This window comes from Ictidomys tridecemlineatus, chromosome 4, assembly GCF_052094955.1.
Source record: "Ictidomys tridecemlineatus isolate mIctTri1 chromosome 4, mIctTri1.hap1, whole genome shotgun sequence".
Classification (NCBI taxonomy): domain Eukaryota; kingdom Metazoa; phylum Chordata; class Mammalia; order Rodentia; family Sciuridae; genus Ictidomys; species Ictidomys tridecemlineatus.
Genome location: NC_135480.1, coordinates 55632149 through 55648671, shown reverse-complemented (window position 1 = coordinate 55648671; position 16523 = coordinate 55632149). Strand labels below are relative to the sequence as shown.

The 16523-nt window shown below is 34.2% G+C and overlaps 1 protein-coding gene across 1 annotated transcript; it reads right to left on the bottom strand.

Annotated features, from left to right (window-relative positions):
- Positions 1–1924: 1924 nt before the first annotated feature.
- Positions 1925–2923, bottom strand: LOC101975950 (olfactory receptor 226). The gene has a single exon (XM_005341067.4). It carries the CDS (start codon positions 2921–2923, stop codon positions 1925–1927), a length of 999 nt encoding a protein of 332 aa, XP_005341124.1.
- Positions 2924–16523: the final 13600 nt, after the last annotated feature.

Sequence of the window (16523 nt, the reverse complement as noted above, 5' to 3'; positions counted from 1 at the left end):
AGTCAAAATTAGAGATTTTTTTTAACTTGAAAAAGTAATGCATTTCGTTATAAAAGGCTCAGAAAATAAAGAAAAACACAAGGAAGAAAAACCAACATCTCAATTGTACTTTCTATTAACTAGAGTAAACCTATAATAGTGATGTTCAGATAAGGACACCCCCCTCCAGATCATTATCCCCTTCAGAAACTTGTTCAGGAGGTGACAGTTTGGGGTAGACTTTTGATAATCTTTATATCCAGTCATCTTTAAACTTACTGTAAGACACTTACAAGGTTATACAAAAGTTTTGGCACAAATATATTTATTATTTAAAATTTGTGGTAAGTCTAGACTAGCAAGCAATGCCCAATAATCCTTGCTAGTAGCCTTTCACAAACTTTATTAAGCAGCAGATAACTAAAAAAAAAAGAAAAAAAAACAGCAATAATCAGATGCCATAATTGGAGAGAGAAGCTTCTTTGTCTTCAGGGTTCTGGGGGGTCTTGGGCAAAAGAGTAGGGAGCTAAATTTCTGAAAATTATATTACATATCTTCCAACTATCTTTCTATCCAGATAAATAAAATTATAGATCTTATTGACTAAGAAATGTTTATTTAAATAAATATATTGAGAACAATGCTTTACCACAGGATATAATTTATAAAGAATAAGAGATTCATTGCATAGCTATCACCAATAATTTATTAAAATTCTTTCTATTTAGATTTAAACAAATAAATAAGGCTGATTCTTTTGATATCTTAGGTAGCCTAACCTTTTCACATATTGAGAATATTAAGAACAGTCTTTCTGTCATTAATTCTATTTAGATTGTATTATTTTCATATCTTCATAATATTCCTTTTAATGTCTCTAATTCACTTAAATAATGCCCTATTTGTAAAAGTTAAGTATATTTCCACATTATTGTCATTATAAATAAAAATATCTCCACAAATCTTTTTGAATCAGAATGGTTTCAATATTTTTAGAGTTTGTAATATATATTTATATTTCTTTTCAGCAAGACTGAGTCAATTTGTAGCCTTCCATATCCTAGTAAAGGATTTAGCTCCTGTGCCTGCCAAATTCATCTGTATGTGTGACACATGTTCCTTAACTCCATGACTCCAAGCTATATTTATTTATTATATTTATTCATAGCCATTATGTATTAGGTACTGTTGAGGGCCATCGTATTAAAATGGCATTTAAGCACATGTGATCCTGCCTCCATGATGCCTATAGCCTAACTAGGGAGACAGAAGATTAAAAGAAACAGTTGTGGGCTGGGATTGTGGCTCAGCGGTAGAGCGCTCTGCTTAGCACGGGCGGGACCTGGGTTTGATTCTCAGCACCACATAAAAATAAAGGCATTGTATTGTGTCCATCTACAAAAAAGATTCATTTAAAAAAGAAAGAAAGAAAGGAAGAAAGAAACAGTCTCTTTCAGTCACCAGTTTAATGTAGACACTGACCTCGGTAAATTAAAAATGAAACTAGAAACCCTGTGGTCAAAGAAATGATAATTTGTCAACACAAAATGTCTGCTTCTTATCTCCTTGCTTTGTAACTCACACTAGAGTGATCACCTCCTGAACCTCTGTTCCCTTACAGGTGACAGTCAGTAGGCTCTCATAGATGAGAGCTCATGATAAAGTCTGTTGTTTTTCCATAACGAAGCCTGTACTTCCTTGGGTAGAAGTGGGACTGTGTAAATTCAATAGTGGACACAATACTAGACCCGCCTCTAGCATGTAATTCATAGAAAAGGCCTGTAGAAATTTAACTTCTAGCTTACAATCCATTCCTCTTCCTTCTCCTGGACTAATCATAGGAGGTATTCTCTGCAGAGATGCCTTTGAAATGCTAACCTCTAATTTTGGCCCCCGGAACTCCACAGGACTTCATAGAAGATATCAACCCCAGTTTCACCAGACTTCACACTTCCCCTCTAACCATTTCTCTGCCAGATTTCCTCAGGTTAGCATCCTGTCCCTGGTACAGGTGAAGAGTTCGACGTAGGGCTCTCTTGACCTCTTGGTTACGCAAGCAGTAGATGATGGGATTAAGCAAAGGTACAATGACAGCATAGAGTACAGAGACCAGCTTGTTGGTGTCAAAAGCAGAGAGTGCTTTAGGCCGGGCATAGATGAAGATACTGGCTGCATAGAAGATGACCACAACTGTGAGGTGAGAGGCACAGGTGGAAAAGGCTTTATGGCGTCCGGCGGCGGAGGGGATGCGCATCACAGCACCAGTGATGGCCATGTAGGAAGCTCCAGTGACAGAGAGTGGTCCCAGAAGGATAAAAATGGCCAGAACAAAGTCTGTAAGTTCTGCTGTGGACATGTCAGTGCATGAAAGGTTGAGCAATGGGGAGACATCACAGAAGAAGTGGTTGATGATGTTGGGGCCACAGTAAGAAAGGCGAGAAATGAGAAAAACTTTGACCATGGAGATGCCAAAGCCTCCAGCCCAGGAGCCAGCAGCTAGCTGTACACACAGCCGGCCACTCACAATGACAGCATAATGGAGAGGATGACAGATGGCCACATAGCGATCATAAGCCATAACAGCAAGAAGGACACACTCAGTGCAGCCCAAGCCCAGGAAAAAGTAAAGCTGGGTCATGCAACCCTCAAAGGAGATTATCTGTCCATGATTCTGCTTGGACCCAATGAAGCCAGCAAGCATCTTGGGAATAGTGACAGTGACATACCAGATCTCTAGGAAGGACATATTAGCCAGAAAAAAATACATGGGTTTGTGAAGGGTGGAGTGGTTCCTAATAGCCACAATGATGAGGGTGTTTTCAGATAGCACTAACACATAGGCCAGCAGAGAAAGGGAGAACAACAGTGCCCGCAGGGGCACAGGAGCTGGGAAGCCCAGCAACACAAACTCACTCACTCTCCCACTGTGGTTCCTCCGCTCCATGTCAGTTTTGTCCACAGTTCTTCAGGAGATGGAAATGGAGTGTCTTCAAGAGGCAGCCTCAAGAACCTATCTTTTCTCTTGGTGGGTTTATGTTGATAAGATGCAGTATATAGAGTACATATAATTAATCACTGAGCTGAGAAATATGATAACACGAACATGCACAAAACTAAATAGGTTTGTTTTGGAGACAGAATAGAAGTTGGTTCTGGCACTTTGGGAAGCATGTATTGAGAAACACCAAGTTAGATGATGCTAGTTGATCCCAAGGTCTCTCTTTGGTCCTATACAAAAGCAAGAGGGAATGATTAAGATCATCAATTTTGATAATGAAAATAAAGTAGTAATAAATTTTCATAAGCAAAATAAATAAAAGTAAACCCAAATGGTGAGTCTCAGTTGCCCTAAAGTGAGAATTTGTCATAAGTTGGATTATGATTCTATTGTGAGGAAATAAATTTCAGAGTGGAGGAATGACAATACTATATAACACATCTGAGCATTTACTGTGCATTATTACTGTAGGCACTGCAGAATTAGTTCACTTGATCTTCAGGAAAATCTTTCAACTACTCTGAGTAATTGCCTCACTTAATACCTAGGGAAATTGAAGTATAGAGAGATTAAGAGACATGCACTAGGTCACATAGATGGTAAGAAATGAGATCAGGAAGTTAGGACCTTGATACTTCTAAAATATTCAGGTGATATGCAGGATGGAATGTAAGATATATCCTAAATTCACATATAGGAGAGGGAATTGTTGGGATTCAGCTAGACAAGCAGTTCCTACCTGAGAAGAAAAGAGACCAAAGCAGAACACCAAAGGTTACAACAACTGTAGGATGAAAGTCCCACAAAGCTCAGCACTCAAGGGGAGGACATGGGACACACTGGAAAATCAGACTAGGAAATAGATGCCAGATGTCAGAAGAACTGACAATCTCATCAGTTATAAAAGTTGTGCTAACTCTCTTGCAATGAGAGTAGAGCACTTTCTTTTAGCCTCAAGACCAATTTACATTTGGTGGACCACTCTCTGTTTATCTTGATATCAAAGACAAATTTTTCTCTTTTGAAACTTCAAGTTTTTCTGGGCCTGATGTGAAACAGAAGCTAGCGTTTTCACATGATGATTGATTTGAATAAAGGACTATTTTTCACCCCATCCCGTGTATGATCATAAATTGAGAGGAGTGCACAGATTAGAAAGAATGGACTAGACAGTCAGCTGAATACCTCAGTACTATTTCCTCTCACAACTTTTCTTTCCTTTTACTCTTAGACCTATGAAGACCTTTACTCTTAGCTTCTATGAGGTACTAGCAGCAAAATGTGCTGGCAAATCAAACTTTAACCTGCTAGTGATTTTATACCTGAGATTCTCATCTCTTTATACTCTGTTGTCGTTACTTGAGCCCTTGACATTTCTCTCAGTATGAGTGACTTGCATTTCCCATCACCTCTGTTCTTACCATCCTCATCCAAATATTGTTTGTTTCAAAATTTAAATGGATCAATGATGTTCCAGATTATCCATAAGTTACAAGTTTGTTGTACATAAGGGTTAATAGTGTTTAGGAAGCTCATGATTTAGTAGTAGGAATGTATCTTCATATTCTAACACATAAAAGCTTACACTGCCATGTCCATCTCCCCATCATGCACTAGCTTCCTAAGTGGGAACTCAAACTTGCAATTATCCTTTTTGACCTTAGCCTTGGTCTTTTCTCCTCAATAACTGGTTTGTATGCCATTCATTGGGCTTTTGACCCCCTTGGCCTCAGACCTGCCCACTTATCCTTTAATAGAATAGGATAATAGAAGACTGTCTTAACATTTGATGCTCTGCAAACTTGAAAATAATAAAACTTTCACAGGTGAACTCCTAATTGGTGTCTCTGCCTGTGATCTCACCCCCATGCCTCAAATCTCCTTCCTCTACTCCTCTACTTAAAACCTGTCCACAGTGCCCCATTACCTACATAATAATGTTTGAACTATTTAACAAGACCTACAGATACTTGATCTGCCCTTACTTTCACCAAAATTTTGCTTCTTGCCACAGTCCATATTGTCTTGTAAGCTCTGAAGCTCTAAGCACATGTTATCACCACCTAACTCTGCTCATGTTGCTGTGTCGTGAGCATGACTGACTCCTACTTGCCTTTAAATCCTGGCTCATGTGGCATCCCCTCATCAGTTACTCTTTTTTTCCTTTTGCCTTTGTAGTTTGGGTGAGTTTCTTCTCATTACTGCTCCCATTAAATAATGTGAAAGCTTAAGTACCATTTTATTTGCTGTATCACTGCTGCCATTACTCAGATAGATATAAAAGAGGAGCTACGTAGTTGAAGTGGCCCCATATATTGTTACTGATAAAACAAGGAGTGGACATAATTTCCCAGAAGTCACTAGAGTTTCTCAAATGAAATGTATTCTAGAGAAATCCTTCTAAGACTCATTATTCCTCTATCACAATGAATGGCATTTGTTTCCATGGAGTCACCTATTCCAGAGATCTGGAAGTTTCCTAGATATTTCATGCTCATCCTCCTCCTGCCCCACATTTCACCCACAGTAATCTAAATCCTATCTAAACTGTCTGTTTCACTGTCCCTCAGGTCTGTCTCCTTTCCCCGGCCCTATTTCTACTGCCTTTTCTCTAGACCCTTATACCAGGTCCTTGCTATTTCTTTACTTAGGGATTTCAATAGTTTTCTTCCCTTGTCTTTCTTACTCCAGACTGAAATTCCTCATTCTATTCCTCCACTTATTTCTAGAGTGACCATGAGGGCATCCAGTATTGACAAACACATATGAAATCCTCCAAAAAGCCATCAAAATGTGTTTCCTTTAACTGTTCCACAGCAGTCATTGCCCACTTTTTTCCCTAAACATTCCATGATGTTTTCTCACTCAGTGATTCAGCACATATACTTTTCCCTATCAACAAAACTCATCCTGCTCCCAGGAATTTATATTTATCTTTCATGTTTTTATTCTTTATTTATCACTCCTCCCAAACTACCCATATTCTGCAGACATAGATTATTAACTTGTATATCTTTCTCTCTTGACAGTATTTCCTATTAGAGGGTCTTCTTTAGTTAGCAAAGACACTATAACGGCTATATGGATGCACAGGTGGATGGAAAAGTGGAGGAAGATATAATATGCACAGAAGAAATGAACTGCAAATAATAGGAGTGCAATATAATGAAGGCAGAATATAAAAAGGATTTGAGTAGAAATGATCACAAGTGGAGAATTTCAATAGATTACCAAAAAGTTTGACAGATTTGGAAAGACACATTGATTATAAATCTTCAGGTGCCAGAAAAATCATGAGGATGTTAGATTAAGTGCAGGAAGATTGGACTGTCTAGATAATAGTTATGGTATTAGGGTGAGATGAACTTGCAATATAGACTGTAGATTCAATGAGAGAATATTAGGTGAAGATATAGAATATGGAAAGAATGAACTAGTAATGGAAGATCATAAAGGACATAGGAAGAACAGGCAGAATAGGAATAAAGAACATGAATGAAAAAGATAAAGAAAGTGTATTGGTCTGAGTATCAATAGAATGGACCAGATGAGGACAATATTAATACGAGTTCAGAGTTCTGTTAGGTGTAGAGAGGAATAAGAAAATGGAAGTATTGAGCAAAATAAAGAAAACATGGGAGAACTGACCGCTTGAAGAGAAATCAGCATATAATAGAATCTACTCACTCTTTTAGATAAGATGGCTAGACTGGTTAGCAGAGGACTTAGGGAGTGTATTTAAAAGACATTTAAAGCATAAGGGCAAAGAAAGATGTAGAGACTCCATCTTCTCTTCCTTCCATATCAGAGAGCTCTGCCAAACCAAGCAAGATCCCTTTATCCTGCACTTAACTTCCTTTGGCCTTTGTTTTCTCCTCCTCCTTCTGATGCTTTGGGATGGTTCCAAGGCAGGAGTCCAAGAGACCAAAAAGAGATACAAGTGAAATGTTTGGGAAACTCAGTAAAATAATTTGGGGCAATTTACTTAACTTCTTTGAGCCTTAGATTCCTAATCTACTTAACAATATTTATGTGCCTCACAGAGTAACTGAGGAGTAAATACTATAAGACATAAAGTGTGTGAACTATGATGGGGACCCCATTTCTCTCCTGCCCTTATCCTTTCCTTTACCTTTGGCAACCACTAATCTGTTCTCTATTTTCATATGTTGCCATTTTAGGAATGCTATAAAAGGAATCATACTCTATGCAATCTTTTGGAATTGGATTTATTTTTTTTTCCAGCATTTTGCTTTTCTTTTCTCCAACATTTTCTGGAGAATCACAAAGAAAATAAAAAACAATTGATTGTATCAATATCTGGCTTTTCTTAACTATTGAGTAGCATCCCACACTATGGATATACTTTAGTTTAAATATACAAGAGTTGAATAATATCTGGGTTGTTTTCAGGTGGGGCTATTGTGAATAAAGCTACTATAAACATTGTATGTAGTTTTCATGTGAACATTTGTTCTCATTTTTTCTGGGACAAATGCACAGAGTGCAAGTACTGGGGTGTATGTGAATTAAATGATCAGTTTTTTTTAAAGAAACTCTCAAACTGTTTTCTAGAGTGGTAACCACATCTTATCACTGACAGAAATGTATGAGTTATACAGTTTTTGTGCATCCTTGTCATCATTTAAAGTTGCCACTATTTTTAATTTTAGTGTTTTTGGTAAGAGTGTAATGATGTCTTGTGGTTTCATTTGCATTTGGATCTTAAATAACACTCTTCTAGGTAATCAATGGATCATAGAAGCAATCTCAAAAGATATTTTAAAGTACATTGAATGAAAATGAAAGTAGTATTGGATAAAAGTCATAATTTTGTGGGACATAGTTAAGCAATGCCAAGAAAAATTTTATGGCACTAAAAACACATTTCTGAAGAATAGAAATTCTGAAATTGACACTTTAAGAACTTAGAAAAATAAGAAGAGTAATATCAACACAAAGCAAACAGGAAGAAAAAATCATGAAAGAGCAGAAATCAATGAAAGTAAAAACAAAAACAAAAAGAAAATTAATGAAACAAAGAGCAATTTTATGAAAAGAATAGTAAAGTTGACAAACCTTTAAAAATATTACAAATAAAAAAGGACACAAATTATCAATTTAAGGAATGAAGCAAAATGAATAATAGGACCAACATAAATTCTGAATAAATGAAAAGGATAGTAAATGAATAATGTGAACAGTTCTGCACACACCACTTTAACAATTAGAAGAAATCAACCAATTTCTTTAAAAATACAAACTATTACAATTCATCCAATATAAAATAGACCATTTTAAAAATCTGATAATTATTAAAGATAAATGCTTAGTCTAAAAGCTCTAAAAAGATGCTGGGCATGGTGGCACACACCTGTAATTCCAGCAGCTCAGGAGGTTGAGGCAGGAGGATCATGAGTTCAAAGGCAGCCTCAGCAAAAGCAAGGCACTAAACAACTCAGTGAGACCCTGTCTCTAAATAAAATATAAAATAGGGCTAAGGATGTAGCTCAGTGGTCACGTGCCCCTGAGTTCAATCCCCGGTACCAAGAAAAAAAAAAAAAAGAAATATCTTGACCTATATGGTTCACCAGAAAAGTGTTTAAAGAACACTAATACTACATAATCCCCTTCCAGAAAACAGGAAAAAAGAAAAAGCTTTCCACTTCATTTTATAAATCTGATATTACCCTGATACAAAAATTGAAGAAAGGGCAAAAATAAAAATTATAGACAATATTTGTTGTTAATATAAACAAAATATTAAAACATAATTCAGCAATGTATAGGAAAAGCCATATACTGTGAACACATGTCCTGTATTCAAGAGATGTAGGCTGAGTGTCTGAAAATCCTTTATGAAGGACAAAATCGGGGCTGGGGATATGGCTCAAGCAGTAGCATGCTCACCTGGCATACGCGCGGCACTGGGTTCAATCCTCAGCACCACATAAAAATAAAATAAAGATGTTGTGTCCACCGAAAAAAACTAAAAAATAAATATTAAAAAATTCTCTCTTTCTCTCTCTTAAATAAAAAGACAAAATCTTATCATTGTCGACAATGTGGATGGATTTGGAGATCACAATGTTAAGTGAAATAAGCCAGACACAGAGAGACAAGAAAGATGTCAACTTCTATGCAGACTCTTGAAAAAGTCGAACTCATAGAAATTAGTTTTAATTTATTGTGGTTAAAGAACCTATGTTTCATGATTTCTATTCTCTTAAATGTGTTGAGGTTTGTTTTGTGGCCATGGATATGGTCTATCTTGTTATATTTTTTATGGGCACTTGAAAAAAAATGTATTCTGCTATTGTTGGAAGGACTGTTTTATAATATTGATTAGATCCTGTTGGAGTCCTACTCTCTTGCTCCTCTTTTTTTTAAGATATTAACAACTTGAAAATTAAGATTTGTCATATAGTCCCAGCAGTGCTTGATCTCTATTTTATTTTTTTCAGTCTATTTTCTTTCTGTTATTTGATTAGGTAATTTCTGTTGTCCTGATTAGGTGATTTCTGTTGTTCTGTTTTCCAGTTTGGTGATACATTCTCTTCTCCTCTCCATTCACCCATGAAGTCCATCTGCTGAACTTATATCAGTTATTTTATTTTTCAGTTCTAAAATTTCCATCTGTGTCTTTTTTAATATTCTATTTCTTTTCTGGGATTTTCTATTTTGTCACTTGTTTCAATGTGTTCCTAATTCTTTTTTGAAGTATTTTTGTAATGATTGCTTCGGAATATTTATTAGACAATTCTAACATTCCATAATCTCAGTGTTATTATCTATTGGTTATGTGTTTAACATTTGGTTTGATTTTTTTCCCCAGGATCTATGGTGAATAATTTTCTATTGAAACTAAGACGTAATGGGTATTCACTTATTACACTTGAATTGTAAACTTTCTTTTTTTTTTAAAGAAAGATTGAGAGAGGGGAGAGAGAGAGAGAGAGAGAGAGAGAGAGAGAGAGAGAGAGAGAGAATTTTTTAATATTTATTTGGGCCGCACGCATGTCAGGCGAGCGAGCTACTGCTTGAGCCACATCCCCAGCCCAGAATTGTAAACTTTCTATCTCAGCAGGCTTTCTTTGATATTGCTCCAAAATTGAAGGGGATAGTGGGCAAGTGGGGCTAGCAGCCCAGGTTCATCATTCACTCTCCAATGACCTAAAAACTGTGGGATTTCTAATTACAGTTGGTAAGGAGTGGAAGTTCAAATCCCTAGTCTTTCACTGATAGTGTCCTGGTAGGAGTAAGAGAGCTCAGTTATTGCTCCATATGTGATATGCACTAACACGCATTTCTACTAGATGATGGTGAACGTTCTGATTCTCCATTAGGCATCCTCTCACAACAAATGAAGAGAGAAGGACAGAATGGGGGTGGAAGTTCAAGTACTTCATATGGTCTCCACTGACACCTGGTGGTTCTGATTAGAGAAGCTCATTACTTTTCAGAAGGGATGAAAGTCCCAATTTCTTACCCAAAGTGGTGGGTAGAAGTCTTGACTCCCCACTAAACCTTTGTTAGTAAGAGTAGGGATAATACCACAGGTTATTTTTTTTCCTATTGTATTCGGCAGGAATACAGTGGTTATTATTTAAAATATTTCTGGTTGCCCCCTTCTTGGTTGTTCAGCAAGAGAAAATACACTTTTGTCAAAGTTCTTTTCTCTGTACCTGTATCATTTCTAGATTTCTGTTTTGCAAACCCATGAAACTTACTATAATTTAATTCCTTGTTTCACAAGGTCCCTGGTAAGGCAGCTTTTTCTTTCCCATCTTTCAGTCTTGTGTTTGTTTTATATATAATGTTCAGTTTCTAGTTGTGCTTAGTGGCATAATCAGTAAAAATTCATGATCAAATTTTGTAGCAAAAATAATAATGTCATGAAATTTACAGAATATGCATAAGTTAAAAGTATGACAGCAATAACACAAAAGACAAAGAATAAATAGAAGTTTACTTGTGTAAAAATGTCATATTACATACGAAAAAATTATAGTATTACTTTAAAGTAGACTGGTATATGTCAAGAATTCACATTATAATCTCTAGAAGAAACACATAAACAAACTAACAAATAATTCCAGAGATAGTTAAAATACCAAGAAAGAAGCAAAAGAGACAGAAAATGACATTAGACACAAACATAAACCAAACCAGAATTAGAAAACTAAATATTCCAATTAAGAGGCAGAAATTATCATCCTGGATTATCATCCTGGATTAAGTATATGCTATTGACAAGAGGTGCCTTTTAAGTATATAAAGGAAGGTAACTATTGGTACATATAATGGATACATTACCATATATTATGTTTTATTCAAAGTATTCATTACCCATCTGGGTGGAGGATTTTTGCATTCCTCTCATTGACATCATTATTGATATATGACTTTATTTGATCAATTACATTTGACGCCACAGATGTGTGAATTCTGAGTACAATGTTTAAGAGCTAGAATGTGCTTTTCCAAGGGAATTTTTACCTTCTTTAATAAAGCTAACAATTTTCCATATAATGTTATTCAATCATCTTTGGTTTCAGAGTGACAAATATATGGAACAGACTTTAATCAATCTATAATGAATATGTATTATGAGTAAGAAATTAATCTTTGTTTTGAAAGCCCTGAAAAGTTGGGATAATTTCTTATTGCAACACAATCTAGCATATTCTCATTTATAATTATAAGAAATGTTGGAATTTTTTTCATAGACCCTTGCAAATAATGGGAAAATTAGTAAATCTTTTTTTTTAATTTTATTTATTCTAATTTGTTATATAGGACAGCAGAATGCAATTCAATTTATATTACACAAATAGAGCACAATTTTTCATGTCTCTGGTTGTACACAAAGTAGAGTCACACCATTTGTGTTTTCATACATGTACTTAGGGATATGATGTCTGTCTCATTCCACTGTCTTTCCTATCCCCACTTCCCTCCTTTTCCCCTCCCTCCCCTTTGCCCTACCTAAATTTCTAAAGTATCTAAAGTCTGTTCCTCCCACACTGCACCCCGAACCCCATTACGAATCGGCATCCTTATATCAGATAAAACATTTGGAATTTGGTTTTTGGGGGTTGGCTTACTTAACTTATCATTATATTCTCCAGCTCCATCCATTTATCTGCAAATGCCATGATTTTATTCTCTTTTAATGCTGACTAATATTCCATTGTGTATGTATACCACATTTTCTTTATCCATTCATCTACAGAATGGTCTCTAGGTTGGTTTCACAATTTAGCTATTGTGAATTGTGCTGCTACAAACATTGACATGGCTGCATCACTGTAGTATACTGTTTTTAAATCCTTTGGGTATAAACTGAAGAGTGGAATAGTTGGGTCAAATGGTGGTTCCATTCCAAGTTTTCCATACTGCTTTCCACTATTGGCTGCACCAATTTGCAGTCTCACTAGCAATGTATGAGTGTGTCTTTTTCCCCACTTTCTCACCAACACTTATTTTTGTTTGTAGTAAATCTTAATTACTTCATGCTTCCTCAAAGAATTATAAAATTTGTTCATATTTCAAATTTATTGAAGATAGAAAAACAAGTGTAAAGAATGAAAATGATTTTATTATGTCATTTGCAGGAAAATTGATGGTACTTGAGAGTGTTATGATTAGCAAATTAAGCCTAAAAGTATTGATGGATTAAGAAATTATTCAAAAAAGAATAAAAATAAAATGATTATTTGTACTCATTTTAGGTTTCATTCAGATTGGCTTTATATAATTTGTTTATAACATATCTTAAGAAAAACATTACAAATCTACTATTGACAAATTTATAAGAATAGATGTAGTTTTAAACTATCATTAATTTTCATATTATTCATTTTTATAAATTAGTAAAATATCTGAGTATTTTTATATTTTTTTAATATTTATTTTTTAGTTGTAGTTGGACACAACACCTTTATTTCACTTGTTTATTTTTGTATGAGGTGCTGAGGATCAAACTCAGGGTCTCCCACGTGCGAGGCGAGCGCTCCACCACTGAGCCCCAACCCCAGCTCGAGTATTTTTATATTAATGATTTTTATATATTGGTAAAGTATCTGAGTATATTTCATATCATTTTTTATTGGAACATTATAATTATACATAGTATTTGGGCTCATTTTGACAAAATAATACATGCAAGAAATTTAATTTCAATCTCCATTGCCCCCCTTTCCCTTCTCTCCTCCTTCCCCCTATTCTGACTCCTCTATTGATCTTCCTTTAATTCTTTCATTTATTTATTTTTATTGATATTTTCCATATATACACAAGGTGAAATTCTTTCTGTGCATTTATATACGTATATAACATGGTATTGTTAAATTTGTTTCATATTTCTACCCCTTTGTCTTCTTTCCTTCTTCCCTCTCGTTCTTCTACTCCGCTGAACTACACTAATTAGGCATCAAGAAGAATTAAATAATGTTATGGGCTGGTAAATGGATGGAACTGGAGAATATCATGCTAAGTGAAATAAGACAGACTCAGAAATCAAGATCTGAATGTTTTCTCTCATATGTGGAAGCTAGAGCAAAACAAGGGAAAGAAGATGGTGTGGGAGGGGATAGGACATCATGTCATATCATTTTTAACTACCAAATGCTTTTGAACTTTTGAAAGTCATAACAGCAAATAATGACAAATTTATTTTCTTGAAGAATTGTTTTCTTTAAAAAAAATATTTACCAATTAAGTAAAAATAATTATTTATGTATAAAAAAGAAAAATATATACTCATTCTAAACTTCCTTTGCTTCTTTGAGGTTTCATCTACTGGAGAATGCTATGTGCCAAGGTGTTCTCAGATCTTTAAAACAGAAGCTCATTGATAGTGCCATTTTTTTTTGCATTAATGAGAGCTTATGAATCCTTTTTTGATGAAGTATTTCCAAAGAAATAAAATTATTGTGAAGGAGTTCACTTCAAAATTCCCCACTGGTTGATATTGTTAAAAAATATTTTAGTTGTTCAAATTACTATTATTTTAATTATTATCTAAATAGCCTTACAAAAGATAATTTTGAAGTTTATCTATGATCCAGGGGAAATTTAAGTGAAACAGTTTCCAGTTGTTAAGTCACCAAAAATTTATTATTTCATGTGTTATTTATTTACTTTGTAGTCTGTTCAATTTTTATCTTTGGAAAGTTTTTAACTTTATTCAATTTGTTTATTTGTTGTGGGAAAAACAATTGTACATAAGTTAAGTATTGTTTATCAAAAATGCTTAGAACAAGAAGCATTTCAGATTTTGGATTTTTGGGGGGAATTTTTTAATATTTATACATACATAACCTTGTGGATAAGACTCAAGTGTAAACATTAAATTCATTTATATTTGATACATGCCTTAGACCCATAGCCTGGAGGAAATTTTATACAATATTTTTAGTACACCTGCATTTTGACTGTAACCTGTCAAATGAAGCCAGGTAGGAAACTTTTCACTTGTCACATGCCAGCACTCAAAACACGTTAGATTTGGGGGCATCTTGGAATTTGGATTTAGGAATTAGAGGTGCCCAGTTTCCAGAGAGAAAATTCTATTTTTCTGTTAAAGTAAACTCATTTATCATATAGTCAGTTGTTCTAAGTTGATTATCTTTGTATTCACAAAATTTCTGGTGGTGTATATATTTCTCCTTAAAATCATATTTCAAACATTTAATATTGTTTCATTGAATAAAAACAAATCATATTTGCATCTAATTTTTAGAATCTTTAATTAATTAACACAATTGCTGTCTTATTAAAGATTCTTTCACTTAAAATACATATTTTACAGTAATATTAATAATTTTACAGTGATATTAATAATAGACATTCTGGAACTTTCAATAAAATTTTTATACAATAGCTTTTGCTCCCTGTATTTTCAAACACCACTTAACTTGTGTGTTTGTGTCACAAACAACATAGAGCTGATTTTTGTATTTTTACTTCAAATGACATCTTCTACTCACTTATTTTTTAATAATTTGATCTTTTTTATTAATTTTTTTAGTTGTTGATGGATCCTTATTTAATTAATTAATTTATATGCAGTGCTGAGAATCCAACCCAGTGCCTCATACATGCTAGACAAGTGCTCTACCACTGAGCCACAACTGTAGCCCACACTAGCTTATTCTTAAAATTAAAATTTTTTTAGTTTATGTATAGGTATATTTTATTGGCCCTACACAGCACTGGTATACTATCATATTTCTTTTTTAAATTGGTTCTTTTTATACATAACATTAAGATTATACATAACATTAAGATTCATTTTGGCATAATTATAAAAGCATGAAATATAATTTGCTCTAATTCAGTCCCCAGTACTTCCTCTTTTTTTCCTTTCCTCCCTCTTTCTGTTCCCTTCCCTCTGCTCTACTGATCTTTCCGCTATTTACTTTTAGTTTTGGGGTTTGTGCAGGTGTGTGTTGTGTGTATATATGATGGTGAGCTCCAATATGTTTTTTTCCCCTTTCATTTGTTGTTTTATGGTAATACAGTATAATTATTTTTATAGTGTTTAAGTTCTTTTATGAGGATTTTGGAAAATAAAAGCAATATATTTGTGTTCTCAGATGGTCATCATGAACTGGAAATCCTCCTTGTTTCATCTTTTCGTTTTGTTTTAATATGATGTCCTAATTAGTTGTGTCTCTTACAAATGTTTTAGAACTGAATTGTGCTCCTTGCCACTTGAGAGTCATTTTCTTTCAATATAGGTGTTGGAGATTTATTTAGTGATTTGATATATTTGGCCATCGTTCTCTTGAGTTTAAAGATTTGAGTTGATTTTTTTCCAAGAGAGTTTGAATATTTAATATTCTTTTATTTGCTACATTTAAAAATTTAATTAATCATATTTATAATAATTGCTGAAATATTAAGAAATACTTTACAGGATTTTTATTCTTCCCTTTGGGGCATTTATATTTATGAGAAAATCTGCTGTGGGATTACAAATCCTGTATAGTTAGCAACAGTACATAGTAGTGGTCACTAGATGGGGAAAGTCAAAGGAAGGAAACAGAAACTAAGAGGTGCTTTTAGGAACTGGGAAGGCTGTTGAGGGGAAGGGGAAACAAGGAGGGTGGTTAGATGCAAGAAGTGCACAATGTATGCAGATGTAGAGATATCCAATGAATCCCATCAATCTGTTAATAAGTATAATAATACTATTAAAGAATTTTAGTTAAATTATTTTGTAAATGAGATAAATTTTAAGAAAATTTGGTATGTTAAACAGATGTTTTAATAAAACTTCAACCACAGAATAGGTTGTAAAAAATGTTACTAGATTTATAAATAAGGTTATAAAATTTTAAGATTTGTTGAATAAGAATCATAAATAAAATAAGAATTAAAAATTCTATTTAAGTAAGTTTTCCGCAGACAAAAGCTGCATTTGAACATTACAAAGACTCAATTTATATTGAGGAAAATCTATTGATACTTTTGTATATTCATCTTGTATTTGCCACATGCTGTATTTTTTTTACCTCCAGTAGCTTTTGCAGGTTTA